Here is a 23,009-nt window from a genome sequence, read left to right as displayed (position 1 = left end):
GGAACGCGAAGCAGGAGGAGGGAGGAAAAAAAGGGGAAAAAAAAAAAAAAGAAAAAGGAAAAAAGGGGGAGGGGGGCAGCGTTTAAATCCCTTCCCCCGCTCCTCTCCTCCTCCATTCCTCCCTTCATTCGACCTCCCCTCCGGAGCCGCCGGTGAGTTCCCCTCCCGCTCACGGCCGCTTGTCATTTTCGCCCACTCGCGGGGATTCCCTCCCTCCGTCCGTCCGTCCGTCGGATCGGGGCGGGGGGCGCGGGCGGGACGCGGTAACCCCCGTGGCGGTGAGGAAGGGCCCCCCGCGGTGCCTTCCCTAGTGCGGGCGCGGCGGGCGGGGCCGGGACCGGGTCGCGGTGGCTCCGGGGCGAACCTCTCCCCGTGAGCGGGAGCCGGGAACGACCGTAAATCGCCGAGGGGGGCCGCCCGCCCAGCCCAGTGCAGCCCGCGGAGCGGGCCCGCCGTAGGGTCCCGGGGCGGGGACCTCCCCCCCCTCGCCGCTTCCCGGCGTGACGTCAGCGCCCGCCGAGCCCCCTCCCGGCAGAGCGAAGTTCGGCGGGGGCCGGGGCAGGGGTGCCCCCGGGGCGGCGGAGGAGCCGGAGCTGTGAGCGCGCAGCCCGGCGCCGTTCGGGAATCGAAATAAAACAATGCTGGAAGGAAATCGGCCCGCCCGCTGCCGGCCGGGCTCCCGCCGCCCCGAAAAATCTCGACGAGATTCCCTCCTCCTGGAGAGCCTCTTATTGTCCCTGCTTTCCAGGTGCAGCTCGGGAGCAGGCAGAAATAACGCCCGCAAGCGGTGTTCGCAGCGGGCTCTGAGCGGGGGAACCGGCGTACCGCCAAGTGCGTGCGCTCCCTCTTCGCTGCACGGGTGGGATTCGCCCCGCCGCTGCCATCCGCAGCACGGGCGGACCTGCTGCCCTGTTCACAGGCGGGAACAGCTGCCGGGGGACCGGGGAGCGAGCACGGCCCTACGGGTGGTGGCATCTGGGGGGCGTTGGTGCTCACTCTCCGTCCTGGGGTGTTCGTCGACTCTTCAGGGAAAGGTGGCAGCCTTATTTCCTGTGCCGCTCTTCTGGCTGTGCCATCGAATCGGTCGCTGCTTTGCCCTACTGGCCCCCAGATGGCAGGTTGCAATGCTTCGGTGGCTGTTGACCAGTGAGTCCGCCGGCTGTGCTTTGGAGTGGCAGCCATTTGGTCATTGTGGCATCGCTTTGCACGCTGCTTTGCGTGCAGTTGAGATCTGTCGATTGCCTCCTGCTAGCTGCAGCGACGTTCTGAGGCTGCTTCTGAAAGAGGTAGTGTCTTTCATGGCATTTGCCTCGGTGCTGTGGCGGCTTGACTTCTGCAGTGAGTTACTTAGTTGCCAGCGCAGCTACTTGTGAGAATTTGTGTCTTTTGTCTGCACGGTGTGTTCTGCGGCGCTATGATTCCTCATGAGCAGCCTCTACCCATGGAGCTAGCCATTCAGATCGGTTGTGAACATCTCTCCTGGGTTGTTGTACTGGATGGGTGGCACGGGAACCAGTGCTTTCTAGCACTGAAAAAAAGTGAGGTGAAAGTAGCAGGCCATTACCTTAAGGGTGTGTAGCAGCAGAACCGTTGAATATGTCATTCATCTTGTGCCATCTGAATAGTGGAACACAGTTATTGAACCTTCAGTTGTGCTTATGCCTAAAGGTTCAGAGATCAGCCCAGTTTTCCCTCAGGAATCAAGGTGTTCATGTCAGAGCGCAGCCTTTCTGGGTTGCCTCACTTTCATGAACTCAAGTCCACTATTGTTGAGTTGAAAGCGAATGTCCCTTTAAGCCAAGGGTGTTGTGCATCACTGCTGTGCTGTACGTGCATCCTTGAGGGAGTGGAGGGGCTGAAACTCCAAAATCATTGTCCCTGAATGGGACACTTGTAAATGTGAACTATCAAATCAATGGAAGGAATTTCGTCCTTCTTTCCCAACCTGTTTGTTTTTATTTTTGTTATTGGTGTCTGCATAACCAGTCGTTTGTGCATATTCCCTGTTTTTGGGGGGGAATAGTCTGGTCTTTCAAACCATACTGTTCTGGTTGTGATTCACAATGGAGCCTTTCAAGCATGGCTTTGAGGAGTGAATTTGCAGTGCTGTGTTTCTTGCTGGAAATGATAAAACTCCTCTAAACGTGAAAATTAAACTTGCACTGAGTTCTAATAAAGAAGATCAACAGGTTTAACCTGCTGTGATGGGCCGCCTTTACATCTTTTTCATATGAATTTACCTCCTCCCCCAAACTTTGTACCCCTTCGGTGTCTCTGGAAGGTTCCTACGTTCTTGCCTTCAGATTCATCTATATTTGTATATAATACTGGGCATGCAAGGTTCTATGACTGTAGCCTATCAAGATCATTATACCAAGAGCAACCGGATAGGTGTTTTTCTTCAGGATGGGGAGATTGTATTTGCAGCTGGAATGGATAGAGAAGGTTATGCTCATCCCAAAGATCAGCATCTGTAACTCCATAAATGCTTTCTTTATTGCTCCTTGGCAATAGATTGGCTTGAGTTGGAAGGGACCTTAAAGTTCATCTAGTTCCAACCTCCCTGCTGTGGTCTTCCTCGTGTTCACCAGCGTTATTGTGGAGGATGAAGGTGGAGTTGATGGGTGTAGATACTAGAATTTGGAGCTGTGTGGGGAAGAAATAAATTGCTGGACCTGTGTTGTAATATCTTTGCAAATTAAGTCTCTGCAATTGATTTGAGCATTTATTTGATTTTTCCCCTTCTTAAATATCTCCCTGCACGCTTACTCAGTCTTTTATTTTTTTCTCTTTAGGTAACTGCCTGTTCTTATGAGAACCTGTATGCTTCCTCTGTCAGGCTTTATCCTCCCCGGTTCTATTTTGTCTATCTCCTATTAATGTTCTCTTTTAGACAAATAAACTACATTCTTACTTCTAGTGGATTATTTTTTTTTAACCTCCTTCTTCCTCCATTAAGAGTTGTTATGAAAATATCAAGTATATTTCCTGCATTTATCGGTTTGTCTCTTCTATCTTTGCTTCCTGAGAAATGTTGTGAAGTACAGAATGATAATGCTATATAAATTTCTTGAAGGGCCAGTAGTCCAAAGGAGAAGGCAATTCAAGTTCCAAATGTGAAAATATAAGCATCTCCAAAAAAGTCATGCTCTTATGTAAGTGAGCTACATCTAGGGTACATGTTCTCTGCAGAATTAATTCACGTGGTCACAGCCTGCTTACAGTTAGTTTTTTAATGTTAACATGAGGTAGAGCATTTCAAGACCTTGCCTGGGTTACTGAAGCTGCAGAGGTCCCCAGACACATTGCTTGGATATGTGTGCCATTGCCCTTTTTATAACACTAAGCTGGAGGATCTTGCTGACCTTCCAGTTATTAAGTGTGCAACTGTGGGCCTACAGCCCATGGCCTCCTCGTCAAGTGTGTGGAGAACAGTGAGATGCAAGGGGATGTTTTCAGCCCAAGTGATTTGAGATTTACCTCTGTATTAGCCCAGGGGTTAAAGTGGACTTGAGAGTTCTTTGGGAGAGAAGATTTGGCACATACTAAAAGTTTAGCGCTAGGTAGTTTTGCGAAGAAACAAAGTGCTTCAGAAGCACTGCCTTCCTTCCAGTTCTGATGATGCTCTGCTGCTGCAGAAATTTCTTAGATTCCGTTTTCATTGTTTGTTGTGGCAGCGAACATTGATTTGTTATTGTCTCTTGTAAAAATATCAATGTTTGATTGATTGCTGTGGCGGTATTTTCACCTACAAACCAAAGGGTAACTGCAGTATCTTCTCTGAGTAATTTTAGCCAATGTTCTGACTGAGCTTTGCTGAGGAAGTGTAACTGGTTGCTTTCAATCTTCCTCTATGTCTCTTGCCCTGGTGACATTGTTCGTCGTAGATCAGTTTAGCTGGAAAATTTTAGTCGTGTGCTTCCCTGCTTTACAAGCCACTTGGTGATACCTTCTTTCTTCCATAAGGTCTTTCTGTGTTGTACATCATTTAAGTGAAGGTTTCATTTGAACAGCCTTTATCTCTTTTTTGTGTGTATGTATTTTACATGCACATATATATACACACATGCACCACATGATGTACATATATAGTAACATATATAATACATCACATACAATATGCATCATAAAATACTGTATATTAAGTTTTAAATGGAAATTGTATAGTGTAGTATATTGGATATAAAGTTGTATCTATGAAATAGTATATTGTGTATGCTGCTGTTTTTCTTTCAGACAGCGCAACAGATGAAGTGATTTTCCTCAGAATTATTCAGAGCTTGCCAGCAGTCGACTCTCTATGAGCCAATCATGATTGTTCATGGGGCTTTCCTTATACACTGCTAGACTGATGCTTTCAAAGTACAGTTTCACCCAGGACTAGCCTCTTCTCAACCCCTCTATGACTTCTAATGACTTCAGCATTAAAAAACCTGTTCTGGTTAGCTAACTGCGCTTCTACCCTGTACGACACAAGGCAGGGAATTTTACCTGCAGTCTTCACATTTGAGCAATTTTTTAGAAGAAAAGGGGAAAAATCATTAAAGATTTCTAGCAATACGTTAAATCCCTAGGCAACTTTTTCAAATAATTAATCTATCCCAGTTTTCAGATTTTACCCTGCTTCTGTCAGAATTTTTTCTAGCTTCAGCTTCTATCCATTAAATCTAGGGTCTTAGGTTTGTAGATTAGAGAGCTCTCTCCTATCCGCAGTTTTCTCCCTTTATCATATTATAATATTCGTAGGCCTTGGTCATCACCTTTTGACCTTTTCTCTAATAAACTAAACATGTTGAGCTTCTTAAGACTCTTTGTAAAGAGGAAGGGGAGTTACCAGACCTCACATCTTCCTCGTTGTTCTTTCTCAGAAGTTTTCAGTTTGTCAGCATCATTTTTGAAGCACGCAAGACAAAACTACATACGCTATTCCCATGATCACAGAATCACCAAGGTTGGAAAAGAGCTCTGAGATCATCCAGTCCAACTGCCCACTTGTCACCAATATTTCCCACTAAACCATGACTCTCAGTAAAACATCTAAACATTTCTTGAACACCTCCAGAAACAGGTGACTCTACCATCTCAGAGAAGCATTTCCTAATGTCCAACCTGAACTTCCCCTGGTGCAACTTGAGACCATTCCCTCTAGTCCTATTGCTAGTTATGTGGGAGAAGAGATCGACCCCTACCTCAACCACAACCTCCCTTTGGGGACCTGTAGAGAGTGATAAGATCACCCCTGCGCCTCCTCTTCTCTAGACTAAACAATCCCAGCTACCTCAGCAGTTCCTCATAAGGGTTGTGTGTCAGACTCCTTACCAGTCCTGTGTTTAGTCGGGTAAAAACATTTCTCTGTTTTTGCTCTTGAAGAACTGGTGGATTTCATTCATTCAGAAATGGCCTCCTTAGAAGTCCTGTGCTGGGAATTCATGTTCAGTTTGCTACCGACTGTTAATTACAAGGCCTTTCCAGAGCTTCTCTCTATCCTCAAATTTTCATCCTTGAAAGCATTCTATGTTCTTCTGTTCTTCCTGTCGAAATCTTCCATAATTAAAATGCTTTTACTGCAACCTCACTGTTGCAGTAATTCCAACTGATCTGTGCTGCATACTCTGCCTCAGCACTACCTGCAAACTTTACTGTGTTTCTGCAAACTTTGTTTGGCCGGTGCCTTCACCAACTGCCAATGAGTCCTATGATGATTCACTGTTGACCCTCAATGGCAAGCTTTGGGAAATACACTTTTTGACAGTGGATCCATGCATGAGGTCCTTTTGACAGGACAGGTCGTGCTCCTGCCATATCTGTGCGCTAGGTCACAGGTTTGCCAAGTGCTGCTTTACAAAGATTACCCAATGGTTTTAATGATTGATATGATTAATATCTCTTGGGCGGTGTTTTCATTTGCCATCATATCTTTTCCCCTGGCTATCCAGTTTGGGCTTAATCTGGTAAAAATCATGCCAATGGCTCAGTAGCCTACTTGAGATGTAGAGGCCTTTATCTGTGGTTCTGTAAGGAACATTATGCTTATGTACACGGCAGCATTTTTGCATGAATTTGTTATTTTAAAATCTTTTGGGATCAGGGAGAATCTTAGATGTTTGTGACTTCTAATACTTCACTGTATCATGATCGGGAAGACTTTGACTCAGCCAAAGTTATCATGTTTTCTGATTTTGTAAAGTCACTAAGAACTAAATACAATTGTTCTTTGTGAACTTGGTGAAGTATGTGAGGCAAAACTTCTGTTCCTATCCCAAGAGTAATTCAGTGCTGGCACAGGTTCCTGTGTGACTGAGGAAGCTGTTCCCTGAGATGTTCGTGATGATTTCTCGTAGCCTTGCAGTTTGCCACAAACAGGGGATTTGGGTGGAGATCTCTGGAGATCTCATGTGTAAATCTTCCTGTGACAAACTATTGGGTTTCCCTTCTCTCAGCCCCACAGCTGAGAACAAGATCATCCCACTTAGCCAGTTCTGTAGACTGGGAATGATCTATGGGATTCCAAACAAGCGAGTGACTCAGAGTTCATCAGTGTCTTGTGCCTGCAGCTCAGCTGTTCCTGTGCCCATCTCCTTGGCCTTAGTTCACTCCTTTCCTCCTGGATTGTCTGTTTGTCTTCTTCCCACTCAGACTCTTGGTCTTTGCAAAAATGGCCATCACACTGACTTTGCTGTTAGCTATGAATTCCTAGAAACAGAGAATCCAAAGGCCGTGCCTGCAAAACCCCTGTGTGCACCATGCCAACTACTTTCTTTTGCAAACTTAGTGCATTCTATCTTAATAATAAAGATTTTATTTTACCCTTGTTATGCTTCAGGGAAAGCTGTTTCAGAGCTTCGCCAGATGGATGAGTCTTCTCATTTCCATCTTAGAATTGTTGACAGCCATTTTATACCTACCTTCTTCCTTAGCTTCAGTGTACTTCTAACTCTCTGTGTTTAATTTTTGGTGTTCCGCAGACAGTAATTGCATGACCTCAGATTTTATATTGTGATATTTGGAAAAGTAATATCTTTCTAGGTCTTGAACATGACAGACAGACTCTTTGTGTCCCTCAGTACTCTGGAAACTGCTTTCTGTACCTTCTGTAATACACTTCGATCTTTACAAATCTTTACAGAACCAACAGATTTGGTTACAGGGTAACCAAAGCATTGTGTGGTTTGCCTGACAAGTTCGGTGTCCCTTGGCATTGATACTTTCTTCCTCATTGCTTGGTAATACTTGTGTGGTACCTTCAAAATAACAGTGGTCTCCTAAGCCTTCCTGTGATTAATAAATCCCTCTCCTCTCCAGTGCTCTCTACTGATGAGCAGAAGTTCTGATGGTGGATTTGCTTGCTGTTTCTCTTCATGCTATTGAGTAACGGCCATCTCATCCAGAGTCTGCTGCTCCAGCAGTGGTCACTATCAAATACTTAGGAAAAACAGTAATATAAAGCGAGCTTATATGCCATTTTCCTCTGGTACTCCTACAGGTTTCAGCCATTTTCAGGGCAGGGACTGCCATAGGCAGATGTGGTTTCCTGCTATTCAGTGAGCTTCAGATACTCTATCTTGCACAAACCTTTTCTCTCTCTTTTCTCCCTTAAGCCCATGAAAATTTCTAGCACTCACAAAGTCCTTTGATGAGAAATTCTGCAGTGAACCACCCAATTCAATAACCATTTATTTCTGTTGTTTTTTGAACTTGTTCTTTGTAGCATTATTTGATGGTCCTCATTTCTTGTACTGGAAAAAACAGCAAGAAATTATTTTATACCCAACTCCTACTTTTCACATATGGCTTTACAGACCTTACAGACCTTCTGACATCCTCATTTAGTATTCTTTTTTTTTTTTTTTTTTTTTTCCTGGACAAAGATATTTAACCCATTCAGTCATGCCTTTTCATTGCCTTTTCTAATTTCTGTGGAAGGAACAGAACTGCAAGCATGTGTGGGCAAAGCATGTGTTTATGCAACTGCGTAATGGCATCCACTATTTTGTTTTCTGTTCATTTCTACCAGGTTGTTTACCTTCTTGATAGCTACTGAGTGCCAAGGTGATGTTTTCATGGGTCAGTCTGTCATACCCCAAGGATACCATTCTTGAGCGGCTCTGATCAGTAAAGAGTCTGTCAGTTTACATGTGGAGATGGAGTTATCTTTTTCTTTATGCGTTGCTTTACATTTGTGTAGATGGAAGTTCACATGTCATTTGATTGCTCAAGTCATTCCTCTTGGAAAGTCCTCCTCTACCAATTCTCACCTTTTCTGTCATCTGGCCTGACGCTTTCAGCACTTTTCTCATTCAGATCCATTTACAGGGTTGAATCCTTTTAGCCCCTGAGCTTTTCTCTATCTCTCTTCAACATTCTGACTAGTTTGCCTGGGACAGAGGGTCTGAGCAGAGAGCCATACCATGGCCTGGGCCTGCCTCTGCCAGCTGCAGAGCAACATATCTTTGCAGAAAGGAGTGGCGATACAAGACATTCATTGATTTGTTAGAGGAGGGTTGGGTGGATGGTACGGCTGTATTTTTATATTTATCCTGCAGCTGCAAAGTTTCCAGCAACATCTCTCAATAAAGACCTAGGGCAGAAGACCTAGGTTCTCAGTAAACAACCATGGCAGGCCAATAGGTGGATAACGTCCTTGTACCAGCAATTTGAAGCCATGGTACGTGGAGCCATGGTCAAAAGCTGCAGCAAGGAATTTATGAGCCTCCAAAGATGTTTCAGTACTGGGATGGGTACCCCATGTCAGTTGGGGTTGGTTTGCTTTTTGAGATATTTGGGACATTTCTGAGCAACTCCACCTAGATTTGTGGCCAGTCCAGCCGTGAGCAGAAGTTTGGAGAAGGGACCAATAGAGCTGCCATCCAAACCAAATCTTTCTTTGAGTCTCTAGTAAACTGGCCTTTGATGTCTCTAAGCAATTCACTTTGCATTCCTTAGTAAAGGGAAATTCATATCTAAAAGGAGGGAGGTTATGAATTACAGTATACTCTTAAACAATTCCAGAGGTGAGGTATGCTCAGGCCTTGCAAATACAGGAGGTGCTAAGCTTCCCGAAATAGTGAGCATGGAAGTGGTGATGTGTCCCGTCTCAGTCATGCATTTCTTAGCTTCCATCCCACTCTGTGTTGCATTTTGTGATCCTCTGCCAGCCTATATCTCCAGGAGATCCAAAGGCCCTCCTCTGGAAAGGCTGAATATTCTTCTGAGATTTTAAAGTAAATCTGTTACAGACTTACAGTCATTTTACTGTGCCCTCAGGAATCAACTTACCATTAATGTAACGTTCTTTAGTACATCAACCTTCATTTAGTGAATCAAACTTCATTTTCAGTTGCTTTTGCAAAAGTTAATATCCTCTTCTATGCTGTAAATTAAGCTGATGTTAAATGCATAAATGTTTTTATTATTTATTACCTCACTCTCGCTCTAATTGTTTTTATCTTTCACTCTTCTCATTAGAAAATGTGTTTTATTCTCAGTTATCTTTTTTTGTGGAGTGGAACTTCCCAAACTGCAGCTTTCACACTTCACATTTTTATGTCTCACAGTTGTGTAGAATTAAGAAAACAAAACATTAATGCGGACTTAATAAAAAGTAAACTGGCTTTATCCCCTTAGAGTGCCAGTACTCTGAAAGTATCTGGCCTCATTTCATGAAATGGGAGCATTTTAATTTTTATTACTTTACAGGGGTAAAGAAGCACTTAGGTGCCAGTGAATTCCTAAACAAGTATTGTTATGAAATATATAAGATAAAGACTAAACCTAGTGACTGAAGTTGAGCTCCAGCATTATTTTAATATTTATGTAGGTAGACCTAAGCCACAGAGGGTTCATTCAGTTACTGTATTTATGTATAATTCTGGTAGAGAGTGAAGTTTCCAAAAATGTAGATGTACCTGTTAAGTAAATTAAGTAAATTTTTTTTTTTTTTAATTTACAGAAGATAACTAAAATTGGAAACCATCACTGATCGTGCACTGAGCTCATACATTCTGATTTCCGAACAGCAGTTTACACTGTCCTGTGCAGCAGCAGGAGGTGGGGGCTGACAATGGGCAGGGAGGCTGGGGAGGTCAAGGAAAAACATAGTTGGTTTGGTACGAAACTCCTGGCAGCTCCAGTAGGAAGAGCTGGATCCCCCAGCTCTGCAGTCATTTTGAGGAGAGAGACGGCGTTAAACTTTGCTCACTGGAATTTTATTGGAAGATGATTAAATGACCATTAAGTCTGCCATTTTACCCCTTCACTAATCCAGTCTCCAGCCTGTGCTCACAGCCCCTCCATCCACCGGCTGTTGTAATTATTCTGTAGGATCCAGCCTGTGTCAATTACTACCTTTCATTCAGTTTCACATAAGCATACTTCTTCATAACAAAAGTTACTGTATGGAAAAAAAAAAAGTGAAGATTTGCAAGTCATGGGAATATTGGCAACCAAGGTAATACCAGCTACAAGCATTTGCCCACTGCCATCTTTGTATTCAATGATTTTGGCATCCTAATCTTTTCACTTACACAGTCATTTTCACACTTGGTGTACATACCAGAGAACTGGCAGTAAGACTGCAGCATGCAGCCTGAGCCCTGACATACTCATCATTTATTGCTATCTAACACTGGACACAGCACTTTCCCCCTTCCCTCCCTCTTGCATGCCTAGCGCTAAAACACCAGGATTAGAGCACAAAGTCAGGCAAGTAGCCATTAGGAAATGTCACACATCAGGATGCCTGACTTCGGTATTTTAGAAAAAACTTTGTTTTTTCAGTTACTGCACAGTTGTTAACCCCAGGTGAATCTCTAGGATTTTTTCCTCATTTTATAGGTAAAGGAAATGGGGATAGGAGTTGAAAATATATTGCCTGGAAACACTATGCAGTATAAGATATAGCAGCTGCTGTCTTGAGTGCATGTCCCTGGCAATCCTGCTCCATTGGGTGCTCACCTCTGAGTGGTCTTTACCTGCCATTGGGAATACTGTGGTTTACATCACATCTTGCTTTCAGGATGCTTTTTGGCATCTGCAGTATGTTATAAAGATGCTGTGTTCATTTCACCACCCCTTTTCATCCTTTTGGAGGAGAAGGGAGAAGAAAACCAGGATATGAACTTGAACTAATAAGCTGCAGAGAAGGAGAATCCCTCTAATTCTCAGACCCTGTTTTGGCAAGCCAAATGCCTTTGATTTCAGATAGGATTTTGAATGTAGTTCTTACATTAAAAAAGAAAAAAAAAGACAGGAATTGTCACTGTGTACTTTCGATAATTCCCAACTGAAAAACAAACAAGCAAAAAGCACAAAAGGAAAAAAACAAAGAGTTTGAACTTCGGAACATCTATACTTAGACTAAGGGAGGAACTCAAAAGTCATTTTCTGTGGTCTGTCACCTAGCGGAAGATAACTCTGGCCAGGCTATATGTCTGCAACCTGAAGTAAGCTCTAACACTCGTGCACAGTTGGCTGTCCATTGGCATGGCATTCCCTTGTACCGCCCTTGGCCAGTGCCAGCGAACGCTCTCTGAGATGATGCCCAAGCATGGTTTGCAGGTAGCAAGATATTGTCAGATTGCCCCTTCCGCCTATGATCCGGCCACGCACATTGCCATCCTTGCATTGTGCCCCCAGCTATGGATGTGATCAGCCCAACAGTGCTGGACTTGGCTGGCATTTGACCTCAGGCAGACCGGAGCCCCGTGTTTGGGCTGCCCACGCTGGACTGACCCTGCTGGTGAGCACTGGCTGAGGTGACAAGGCCCTTCAGATCTGATTGGGTCCTGGGGCATCATCCAGGCCTTCCCATCTCACTGAAATTGCCTCTCTGCTGCAGGCAGCACGTGTGGGCTGTACATCTGGGTACAGAAATGCAAGTTTTCTGGGGAGTTTGTCACTTGCCACCCCAGACAAGCCCCCAAACACCATTCTAGGCCATCTGTGCTTCTGCTGCCATGTATGAATGTTTATTTTCTTAGACTCTCAGTCTAGTATGTAAACTATGTACAGAACTAAGGACATTAATGTAACTTTCTAAGAGGGCAAGAGCATGTGTTTAAGTAGGTAAAACTTGAGTGTGTCCCATTAGAGCTGGACTTTCTTCCAGCTCCGATAGCTGCGAAGAGCTGCTTCACACCACAGCCTGTGAAGAGCACAGTGTATTGGGTCTCCCAGTAGAGCAGCCCCAGGCCTCCTGGCTGCCTGGACAGCCTGGGACAGGGAACCACACGGGGCTGGTGGCTGGAGGAGTGCAATCCGTTTTGGGTGTCACATGGGGATGCCTGTTGAATGCAGGAGCCTGCACAGGGCTTGCAGGAGAATACGGTGGATCCTTGGAAGCGCGCCTGACTGAGCTGGGTTATACAAACACAAACAGCAATTCCCAGTGCCTCTTAACTCAGTTTAACCTGTAAAGGGCTTCACAAAGCCAGGAAAAGGTTAGCCCTTTGGCAACAGTACTACCAATTGTCTCATTTTCACAAAACCACAAGGTGGTAAGAACTCTTCAGAGGCATTTAGAGGGATCTTCTGTGATGGAAAGGGTTAAAGCGTAGCTCAGTTTTACACTTAGTTAATTGCCAGGGTTCCTACTGCAAGCTTTTATTTTGCAGATGTTGAGATTAGAAGCAGCACTGTGATCCTCTGGTGTGACCTCTGACATAGCCATTGCTGTGCTGAGCCAAATAATGTGTGGGTCAGTTTTGCTTTAGAAAAGTCTTAATCCTCTAAGTGGCAGAAACTTCTGCCCCAGTGGTTAATGGTTGTCTTCCAAAATGTACCTGTTTGCTTCTGGCTTTGTTTGGTGCTATGTAGTCTGCAGCTGAGAAAAATACTTGGTATTTCGTTTAGAAAGGGAGGTTCCAGTAAGCATTTGCCTTACCTCCCTTGGGTAGACTGCCGTCATCATTACTATGGAGCTGCTAGAAGGCTGAAGTGAGCCCTCTGCACTACATGACAATGTCCACTGTGGGAGCTGTGGGTGGCATTGCTGCTGAGTGTAATATAAAGAGCAGCAACATGTCGGCAGTGAGCTGCTGCTAGCACTGCATTCAGTTGAAGTGGAGCTGGCACCTGAGGGCTGCCAACATGGTGTGTGCTGGGATTGAGTTCAGCTAGGATTGCCTTCCTTATAGCACTCCTTTCTTATCAGAAATAGTAATTCTATATGCTTACCTGGAACACACTCTAGCATCGGCATAACTGACTGAATTAGCAGCTGAAGGCCAGGTTATGCCAGAAAAACAGGCCTGTAAAAGATATCAGTTCATAGGGATTGAGAGAATGCTCTGGCTCCAGTAGGTCAGTTCTCAACCTCTGTGAGCTATTTTTCTATTAAAGAAGAGGTCTAAGTTAATGAATTGTTTTGTGTGAGAATTAATGCTAGATGAGTCCCCTGTGGCTTTCATGGTGAGGGTCAAATAAAATATTAATGAAATTAAAACAAACAATCCCTGTTCTTCCCAAGTATCTTCTATATGAGTGTCTCAGCACTGGCCAGAGAAGATGAGGAATCCCACAAGGAGCAGGTCAGGGAAATTACTTGTGTTTTATAAGCAGGGAGGTGGAGGCAGTGGAAAGCAGCGACTCAGGCCATGCAACTCAGCATCTGGGCCATGAGCTCTCCCATCCCATGCTTTTGCTCTGATCTCTGGGTTCAGCTCCCTTTGGAGAGTGCTTCCAGACTCCAGCACTGACCAGTTAGAGGCTGACCTCTCCAAATCTGGGATGGCCTCTAGGAGTGCTGAGTTCCCAAAACTTCCCAATGCTTCCAGAGCCAAGCATATAACCCAGAAGACAAGTGTATGTTTCCTGATGCTTCAACCATGGGACAAATTTTGTTGTCTTGCAGATTGCCCATCCAGATGCTGGGTGCAGGAGCTTGTACAACAGACTGGAGAAGGACGGCCTCTTTGGATATGCCTGTGCAGTGCAGGGCAATGCAAAGGGTCCTGAGCTGGAGCCAAGCAAACCAGCCTCAGAAGCAGCATTCCTTACTGACCCCAGCACAGCTCCCAGGCTAACAGAATCATGGTGTTTTCATACTCTGAACTAGGAAACCTCTGGCATCATGGGGTGTTAAATATCTAACAGTGCTTTCAGGACATGGCACAGATTGTAAGCTTGTTCAGAGGGAGCTTGGAAATCTCCCTGCTGGTGCAAAGTTCTGTGCATTTCCGGGCATGACACTGATACATAGAGAAACAGCAGAGGGGATGGAGATGAAGGAGGTCTAAGGAGATGGTCCAAGCTAAGCAGAATGATGCTGTTTGTGCCATGCAACATCAAAGCTAAATGAATGTTCTTGCACCTATTTTGGACATTGAGTAGCATGAGCAAGACTTGTCACATATCCATCTTACATGCTGGTATATGTGAGCACGTGTGTGTGGTCTGGGGAGGTCAGGGCTGTATCATCCTCCTTGCAGCAGAGATCTCAGGGGGCTTATTACACAGACTTAGATAATGATAACACGTGGCCAGTTAAGGATAACTTACTGCAGCGGCAAGTGCAAAGAGGAACTTCTGAAGGCAGAAAATTAGTGGTGATTGTTTCTGTTTGTTTTTTTTTTAACTCTTATCTCTCTCTGGAGATAAATCAACAAGGAAATGGAAATACTAAAATGCTTCCAGAGGAAAATCAAAATACTGATAACTCATTCCTCCCTGCTTCCCTCGAAAAAATTCTGTTGCATCCTGACTGCCTCACATAATGTTTGTATCAGTCCTAGAAACTGCAAATCAGAGATGACAGTGAACAAATCTTTTCTCCTACTAATGGGAAAATTTATTGCGTTCTTGGTAAAGATCCTTACATCTGTGCGTAATAACTAAAGAAACAGTAATAATTTTGTCATATTTCTATAACAAACCACAAAAGGATGTTCTATAGTCTACTCACTGTTTCTCCCCATCTTCTTGTCTCCCTTTCAGTGCCCACCAGGGTCGTACTGCCTTGCTGGTGTAAGCCCTCCCTTCCAGAAGACCTGCTCTTGCCCACCTCAGTCTCCCTCAGAACAGCAGAAGGGGGCTGCAGAGCGATAAAAATTTATGTTTTCATCAAGCCGTGCCAAGGAGAATGGGGGTCCCACACCCAAAAGAATGAAGACACGACAGAACAAGGACTCGGTACATAAGGTGGAAGAGGGAGGTGGGATCCCAGTGACCAGCAAGTGCTGTGGGTTGGGACTGAGGCTTGCAGCAGAGGTGGTGAACATGAGTTTGATGTGGTGGAGTGTCAGGACGTGGGGCTTCGAGAGGGCAGGGGACAGGGCAGGAGTGGAAGGAGGTGCAAAGTAGAACTTATCCGATGATCCCTTTCCAGATGTCTATGCGGAGTGGACGGAAGAAAGAGACTCCAGGGCCCCGAGAGGAGCTCAGGTCACGGGGTCGAGCTTCCCCCAGTGGTGTAAGCACCTCCAGCAGTGATGGCAAAGCTGAGAAATCCCGACAAGCAACAAAGGTAGTATGAAGTAGTGTGCGGCTGTAGGGTGCCAAAGGGCTGCCCAGAATGGGCACGACCCATTTGGGAATGCAGACCAGATGGGATCTACCATGCAACCCATGCTGAGTTAGCTACCTGTAGGGGTTGTATTCCTTTCTTTGTGCTTCCTGATATCTCAATTTTCAATACTGCTTTTTGCTATATCCTGGCTCAGTGTTGCCACTACAACGTCCCACTGCCTGCTATGATCTGCAACAGAAGTGGTGCTGTGTCTCGCCTGCTGCCAGCTGGCAAAGCTGGGCAGGGTGGGAGGTTTCCCTGTGGCCCTCTCACCTCTTTGTTTTCTCTTGTCTGCCTTGCAGAAAGGCCGGGTGGAGGAATCCTGCACCCCCAAGGGCAGCAAGCAGGGCCGAACAGAAGAGATCTCTGAAAGTGAGGGGGAGGACAGCAATGCTCCTAAAAAGACCAAAACTGAGGTGAGTTCTCTTTGTTACGGTTACTGGCACATTCTGGACCCTACCTGTGCTGCTCACATCTTCCTAGCTTGAGATTCTGTTTGCTTGATAGCTCTGTCACCTCAGATTGTGCCCTGCAGCTCTTCTGCAGGCAGAGCCCAAGTGACACCTGCAGTTACACCTATGTAATTTCTCCAAGTGGATGCTGCTCAGCTCAGCACTGATCTTTCTTTCAGTTGAACTGCTCTTGTAGGCTCTGAGGCTCACTTGTTTGTTGCCACATTAACTGCTTAATCACCAAGCAGTGGAAGAGTTCAGTGGGAAACACAAAGAGAACCCCAAAAGGTAAGGAGTGGGGCAGAGAGGACATGCTCAGGGCAGGGCTTGGAAAAGGACCAGGGAGCAGGCGTCTTGCTGAGCAGGGTGTCAAGGAATGCCCTACTCATGAGAAAACTGTGGGTCTGGGGGCTGTGTGGGCAGCACTACCTCCCCCCTTGCTGTGCCACCTGGTGGTAGTACTGGCTCATGTCTTGGCCAGCAGCCCATTACTGGTGCTGGTGCTGGGACCTTGCAGGTGCCTTGTCTCAGCCTCATCTATAACAGTTACTGTGCCTCTGAACATGAGATGCCCATCACCATCTCCTCCCCAAGTGTGTAATGAAGTATCCAAGAGCACCTGAGCTGCTGTTCCAAAGGGCAGCAAGAGAACTGCCAAATGAAGCCTCCTTCCCTCAGTGTGCTTTTCTAATGCTAGGGACAGCAGAGGAAGGTGAGATTGAAAAGTGTCACGCATTATCAGGGAGGTCGCATAACTTTTTCTTCTTCTCACTACTTCAGGAATTACCCTGTCCTCCATCCCCTTCTGACGTTGACAGCCTCGATGGCCACAGCTTCAATGATGAGATGAGCAGCGACCCACGGGACATTGACCAGGATAACAGGAGCACCTCACCCAGTGTCTACAGCCCTGGCAGTGTGGAGAATGACTCCGACTCCTCCTCTGTGCTGTCCCAGGGCCCATCCCTCTCCTACCACCACCCTCCGCTCTTCCCCCAGAGCCCTCCGGTCGCCCCCACTTCTGACAGCCTGGCCCGTCCACCTGAGCCTGGTTTCAGTCTCCCAGGCGAGGCCCACCCCCAGGGCCCCACTGGTGGAGGCTACCACTCCCAGCTGGAGGGCCAGGCCTCCCGCATTTTCCAGGCTCCAGCCCCACAGACACCAGCCTCCTCTTCTTCTGCCGTTGCCACCACTTCTGCCCCCTGCTCTTCTTCCTCCTCCTCTTCTTCCACTTCCACCCACGCTCCTCTCTACCCTACGGCCAATGTGGTTCAAGTTGGTTCCAAAATTGCTGGTGGAGCAGGGGGGCTCTCAGCACCGGGGAGTCGCGAGCAGACCCTCAGCGCCAAGCACAATCCACCACCCACCACTCCCATCTCACTGGCGTCGGTGGTTGGGGGGTTGCCCCCTCAGAAGACTTCCCCAGCCAACCCACCGGCTGCTCCCCCAGCCTCTGCACCTTCCTTCCCACATGTCTCAGCCAACCTGCCACCCCCACCAGCCCTACGCCCACTGAACAATGTGGCAGCTGCCTCCAGCTCCCCAGGGATGGCAGGGCAGGCCTTGAGTGGGCACATGGCATCACCCCATGGGATAGGCCAGGACAAGGCACAGCCCCTGGCCCCCTCACGCTACCCCTATGCCCCTCCGCAGCTGCCACCCTCCAGTTCCTCTTCCCAGTACCCACAGCCCTCCCCCACCCAGCCCTTGCCCAGTTACACTGCCTCCTATGGGCACTCCTTTCCCCCGCCCAGCGGCCTTTCAGTGTCCAGCCAGCCCCCCAAGTACACCCAGCCCTCCCTACCCTCACAACCTGTATGGAGCCAGGCCCCTCCTCCCTACAGCCGCCCCCTGGGCAATGCCAGCTCGCATCTCCCAGCCTCTTTCCCCGGTCAGTCTCCTCATCACCAGCAACCACCGCAGCAGCACCACCATGGCCACAGCAGTGGTGGGGGGGTCTCCCCAGCTGTAGCAGCAGCTCCCCCACAACCCCCTGGGGGCTATCCCCATGCCCTGGAGTCCAATAACCATCACCCATCTCATGCCACATATGGGTTGCGCCTCTACCCTCCCCACAGCCAGGCCACTTACAGCCAGGCTCCGTCAGCTGCTACAGCCCCTTCTTCCTCCTCCTCCTGTTCCTCCTCATCTTCTTCTTCCTCCTCCTCCACCTCTTCCCAGGGAAGCTACCCTTCCATATGCACTCATCCCCCGGGGCAGAGTCCTGCCACCTACACCTTCCCTCCGCCCCCACCCCCCTCCCCGGCCCATGGTGCTGGCCCTCCAGTTACTTCTGCAGCCACCACCCTCTCTACTGTCATCACCACCATGGCCTCTCCATCTGCGGCCCCCTACAAGACCGTCTCACCCCCAATGCCTCCCTCAGCTGTGGCTCCATATGGGAAATGTGCAGCCTCCCCTGTCCCCACCTTCCAGCCCCCAGCTCCCTACAAGCCAAGCTCTCCCCCAGCTTCCTCGGCTGCTCCATTCCGGGCTGCAACCCCCCCAGGCTACCGGGTAGCATCCTCTCCTGTGGCCAGTGGCTACAAGGCCGCCTCACCCACCCCGCCTGCCCCACCGCTGCCAGGGAGCTTAGCCACCCCAGCCCCACCACTGCCGCTCAGCGCAGCCCAGATCAAGCAGGAACCATCAGAGGAGTATGAGCCCCCAGAGAGCCCTGTGCCACCTGCTCGCAGCCCCTCACCGCCACCCAAGGTAGTGGATGTGCCAAGCCATGCCAGCCAGTCGGCCAGGTAGGGGCAGGAAGATCCCCACCCTGCCCTTTCCCCCGTTCCCCCTGCACTGACATGCTGCATTTGATGCCCCCAGGTTCAACAAGCACCTGGACCGTGGCTTCAACTCCTGCTCCCGCACAGACTTGTACTTCGTGCCCCTTGATGGCTCCAAGCTGGCCAAGAAGAGGGCAGACCTGGTGGAGAAAGTGCGGCGGGAGGCCGAGCAAAAGGCTCGGGAGGAGAAGGAACGAGAGCGGGAACGAGAGCGAGAGAAGGAACGGGAGCGGGAGAAGGAGCGGGAGCTGGAGAGGAGCGTGGTAGGTCCAGAGGATGCTGGAGGCTGACCTTGGCGGTGGGCCACAAGTATCCTGATGCTGTTTCTTTGCTATCTTGCAGAAGATGGCCCAGGAGGGCCGGCCAGTGGAGTGTTCCTCACTGGGGCCCGTCCCCCACCGCCCTTCCTTTGAGCAGGGCAGCGCTGTAGCAACCGTGCCCCCCTACCTGGGCCCTGACACCCCGGCCCTGCGCACACTCAGTGAATACGCCCGGCCCCACGTCATGTCCCCCAGCAACCGCAACCACCCTTTCTACGTGCCGCTGGGTGCCATCGACCCAGGCCTGCTGGGCTACAACGTGCCAGCCATCTACAGCAGTGACCCAGCCACACGGGAGCGGGAGCTGAGGGAGAGGGAAGCCCGTGAGAGAGATCTGAGAGACCGGGACCTGCGTGAGCGCCTCAAGCCTGGGTTTGAAGTCAAGCCGGCTGAGCTGGAGCAGCTCCATGCCGTTCCAGCTGCTGCCATGGATCCATTCCCACGCCATGGTGGGCTCAGCCTGCAGACGGCCCCCGGTCTCCATCCCGCCTTTCCCTTCCATCCTGGGCTGGGCCACTTGGAGAGGGAGAGGCTGGCGCTGGCAGCTGGCCCCACTCTGCGTCCTGACATGTCTTATGCTGAGCGCCTGGCAGCCGAGCGCCAGCACGCCGAGCGGGTGGCTGCTCTCAGCAATGACCCACTGGCCCGGCTGCAGATGCTCAATGTGACGCCTCATCACCATCAGCATTCCCACATCCACTCCCACCTACACCTCCACCAGCAGGATGCCATACACGCAGGTAAGGACTGCACAGAGCAGTGCTCTGCTCCTGCTGCATCCCGTCCATCTGCCTCTGGGAAAGCCCAAATATTTCTGATGCAAGATTAGAGGGCCTTAGCCCCACGTATTCACCCAGAAAAGGTCACCCTCATGATCCCTTGTGGACCTCCCATCCGAAAGACACTGTCATCTTTTGCAAAAGCCATGTGAGTCTGCTGCTTGGTGGAGAGCAGAACTGTTTTCACCACAGCTTTTAGTTTGGGTCCCTTAGAATGCAATGCCATGTGAGCACTGGCTGCACCATATTAGGGGGCTGTGGGCTGCATTCCTCACCCTAGGGTCTGCTGAGAGCATGGGCGCCCTGATAACAGCAGCCTCAAAAGCATCCTTAATGCCAGGGAAATGTTGGCTCTGTAGTTTGCTCTGTAGTTTTCTCCTGCCACTCTTGGGATGGGATAGGGGGAAGAATGGTAAGGAATTGGAGACAACCATCCTTCAGAATGGAGGTGGCCCCTTCCATTTCTTTGTTCCACAGAATACCAAGGTAAAAAGCAGCTTAATGAAAATCTCATGGAAGCAAAGCCCATACTATCATATAATAGAAAGAAATTGCCGTGCCTACGGAGGTGCTGTGAAAGGTCAGCAGGATGTGGTGGCAGTCACAGGCAGATACCCACATTAATCATCTGCAGCTGTTCAGAGGTGGCATTGGGTACAAGTGAATGGCGTGGCTCCAAAGCATTGGAAAAATCAGTTTTCATATAAAACAGTATCTCACTTCTGGGTACAGGCTAGATGGTAGAGCAGGCCCTTGCAGAACCAACTCTGAAGAGTATGGGCACAGAGTATGGGCCACACTGCTTCACATGAAATTCAATGCAGGCAAAAGGAGTAATGCTCAAAGGCAATGGTACTGCATTGCATGCCTTGAAAGCATTCCAGTCCTAATGCAAAGCGACTTGCTCCGTACCTGTTTTGTTGTTGTGTCCTGTGCTCTTCCCTTTGTGACTTACCAAGCACGAGACAACTACCTTTTGACATCTTTTCTTCCCAGCCTCAGCCTCTGTCCACCCTCTGATCGACCCCCTTGCCTCGGGATCGCACCTCACTCGGATCCCATACCCGGCTGGCACCATCCCCAACCCTCTGCTCCCTCACCCTCTCCATGAGAACGAAGTGCTGCGCCACCAGCTCTTTGGTAAGAGTGCTCTCAGACCTGCTTTACCCCTTCAGAGGGCATCAGCAGAGCACCGTGGGGCAGGGCGGCCATGGGGGGTGTCACAAGATTGGTGGAGATCTATGAGGCAGAGCTCCGGCATGGTATGGGTTTGGGTGTAGCACAATGCCATTAAGTGCCGTGGAGCCTTGACTGGTCTGTAGGAGCATGGATGAAGCTGTGACACTAGCTTGTTCATTCTTTCATTTGTCTATTGGTACAGCTGCTCCCTATAGAGACCTGCCAGGATCTCTCTCTGCCCCCATGTCGGCAGCGCACCAGCTGCAGGCCATGCATGCGCAGTCGGCCGAGTTGCAGCGCCTGGCACTGGAGCAGCAGCAGTGGCTCCATGCTCACCACCCTCTGCATGGAGTGCCACTCCCCACCCAAGAGGATTACTACAGGTATGTGCACCAAGCTCACACTTGGACTGAGCATAGCAGAAACACTGGGAAAGGGGCACATCTGTGTAAGCAGTGGGGTTAGAGATGTGTTTCCCTATATGTGTGTGGCTCCAGACTGACCCCATGCTGGGACTGGGGATTGCTTGCTGTGGTGTACAGCTATGGGCTGTTGGCCAGAGGCTGTGGTGGGGCTTCCGCTCCTGTCCTTGGCAGGAAACCTGTTTCACACATGCCAATATAGTGATGAATAACTGATACCCTTGCCAAAATGCCAAGTATTCGAAGGGCTGGATGCCCTTGTCAAGGCAAGGCTTTCTCAGAAGCTTGTTGGGTAAGAAGTGCAGCATATTATGTTTTGGATGGCACCTCTTACATGAAGGATTTGCAGTGCCAAGCTGGCACTGCCATGCAGGATTAGGCTAGCAACTGGCATTTGCGCAACGCTAATTTCTCACTATATCTTCCCTCTCACAATCACTTTGTTTCTCTCCTTTATCCTAGTCACCTGAAGAAGGAAAGTGATAAACCCCTTTAAATTGACTTCAACTGTCAACATGACATCCCTATGTCTTTCTGTGAACCAACCAAATCCCAGGGGAGGGGAAGCTGCAGTGATGCGTGTCAATCCTACCCTGCAGCACACTGCAAGAAAGGATGGGACAGAACTATGGTATGGCATCCTGGGAGCAGAATGTGGAGGAAAGCACACAGGGAGGGACTGCAACACCAATGATCGACTTGAAAGGATCTGCCCATGATGTCAGCAGAGCTCTGGAGGAATTAAAATCTGCATCACAAAGAGCTCACAAAGATAAAGACTGGTGTGAATTCAAGATTGCAGCAGCTCCATCTTTCGTTTTGAGGGAGCAGTTGTGTTAACTAGAAAAGGACTCACGGGACTTCATGTACACAGTGCCGCCTTTCCTGCTTCTGTGAGCAGGAGCTGCAGCCACGACGCACCTCCAAACTCAGTGGAGCCTTTCTTCTAGATGCCTCCTCTTCCCCCACACTGTAGGTGTAAGATACTGCTTAGCGATGCCGAAAAGCAACACGGAACTTATTCAGATGAGCCTGAGCAGCCTCTCATTCTCCAGCCTCCCTCCAGATGCGAGCAGTGCGTTCCTGGACCTTTGAAACACGGCACTGCTGCCCGCTGCCAAGGCAGCTCCAGGCTGCTGGGTACCAAGCGCTGTGGGACTGCTGGGCGCGGCCGTATTTCCCTCACACCTCACGGATGGCCACGGCCCACAGGCACCCCTTGATCCCAGTGCCAGGCCTGCCTCAGCGGCACCCCTGCCCTCACCCCCCCACTTGGTGTACTTTGACTCATGCACATCCTATTAGACGTGGCAGTTTGATGTAGCAACGTGTGTCCCCTTCCCCCGCGTGCGTGTCTGATCTCACGGTTGTATAACTCGAGCGGTCCCCATATATATATTTACTTAACCATTAAAAGGAAAAGGAAACCAACCCACGGCCCAGATATGGAAAAATGCCCCAACCATGTTCCCCACGCACTCCCCATCACACATTCTAATAATTTATATATATAAATATATATATGAAGCTCTTAAAAAGAAAAGCAAACAAGCAAACAAAAACCCT

The 23,009-nt window shown here is 48.7% G+C and overlaps 1 protein-coding gene across 1 annotated transcript; it reads left to right on the top strand.

Annotated features, from left to right (window-relative positions):
• ATN1 (atrophin 1) lies at nt 1–23,009 on the top strand. Its single transcript, XM_042867620.1, has 10 exons — nt 1–152; nt 14,932–15,126; nt 15,323–15,460; nt 15,805–15,918; nt 16,735–18,707; nt 18,784–19,006; nt 19,086–19,803; nt 20,839–20,982; nt 21,224–21,404; nt 21,906–23,009. Exons 2-10 carry the CDS (start codon nt 15,049–15,051, stop codon nt 21,937–21,939), a joined length of 3,603 nt encoding a protein of 1,200 aa, XP_042723554.1. The 5' UTR covers nt 1–152; nt 14,932–15,048; the 3' UTR covers nt 21,940–23,009.

Source organism: Lagopus leucura, unplaced genomic scaffold (assembly GCF_019238085.1).
Source record: "Lagopus leucura isolate 7727_CA_CO unplaced genomic scaffold, USGS_WTPT01 Super-Scaffold_100001, whole genome shotgun sequence".
NCBI lineage: Eukaryota > Metazoa > Chordata > Aves > Galliformes > Phasianidae > Lagopus > Lagopus leucura.
This window is presented reverse-complemented; position numbering and strand designations above follow the sequence as displayed.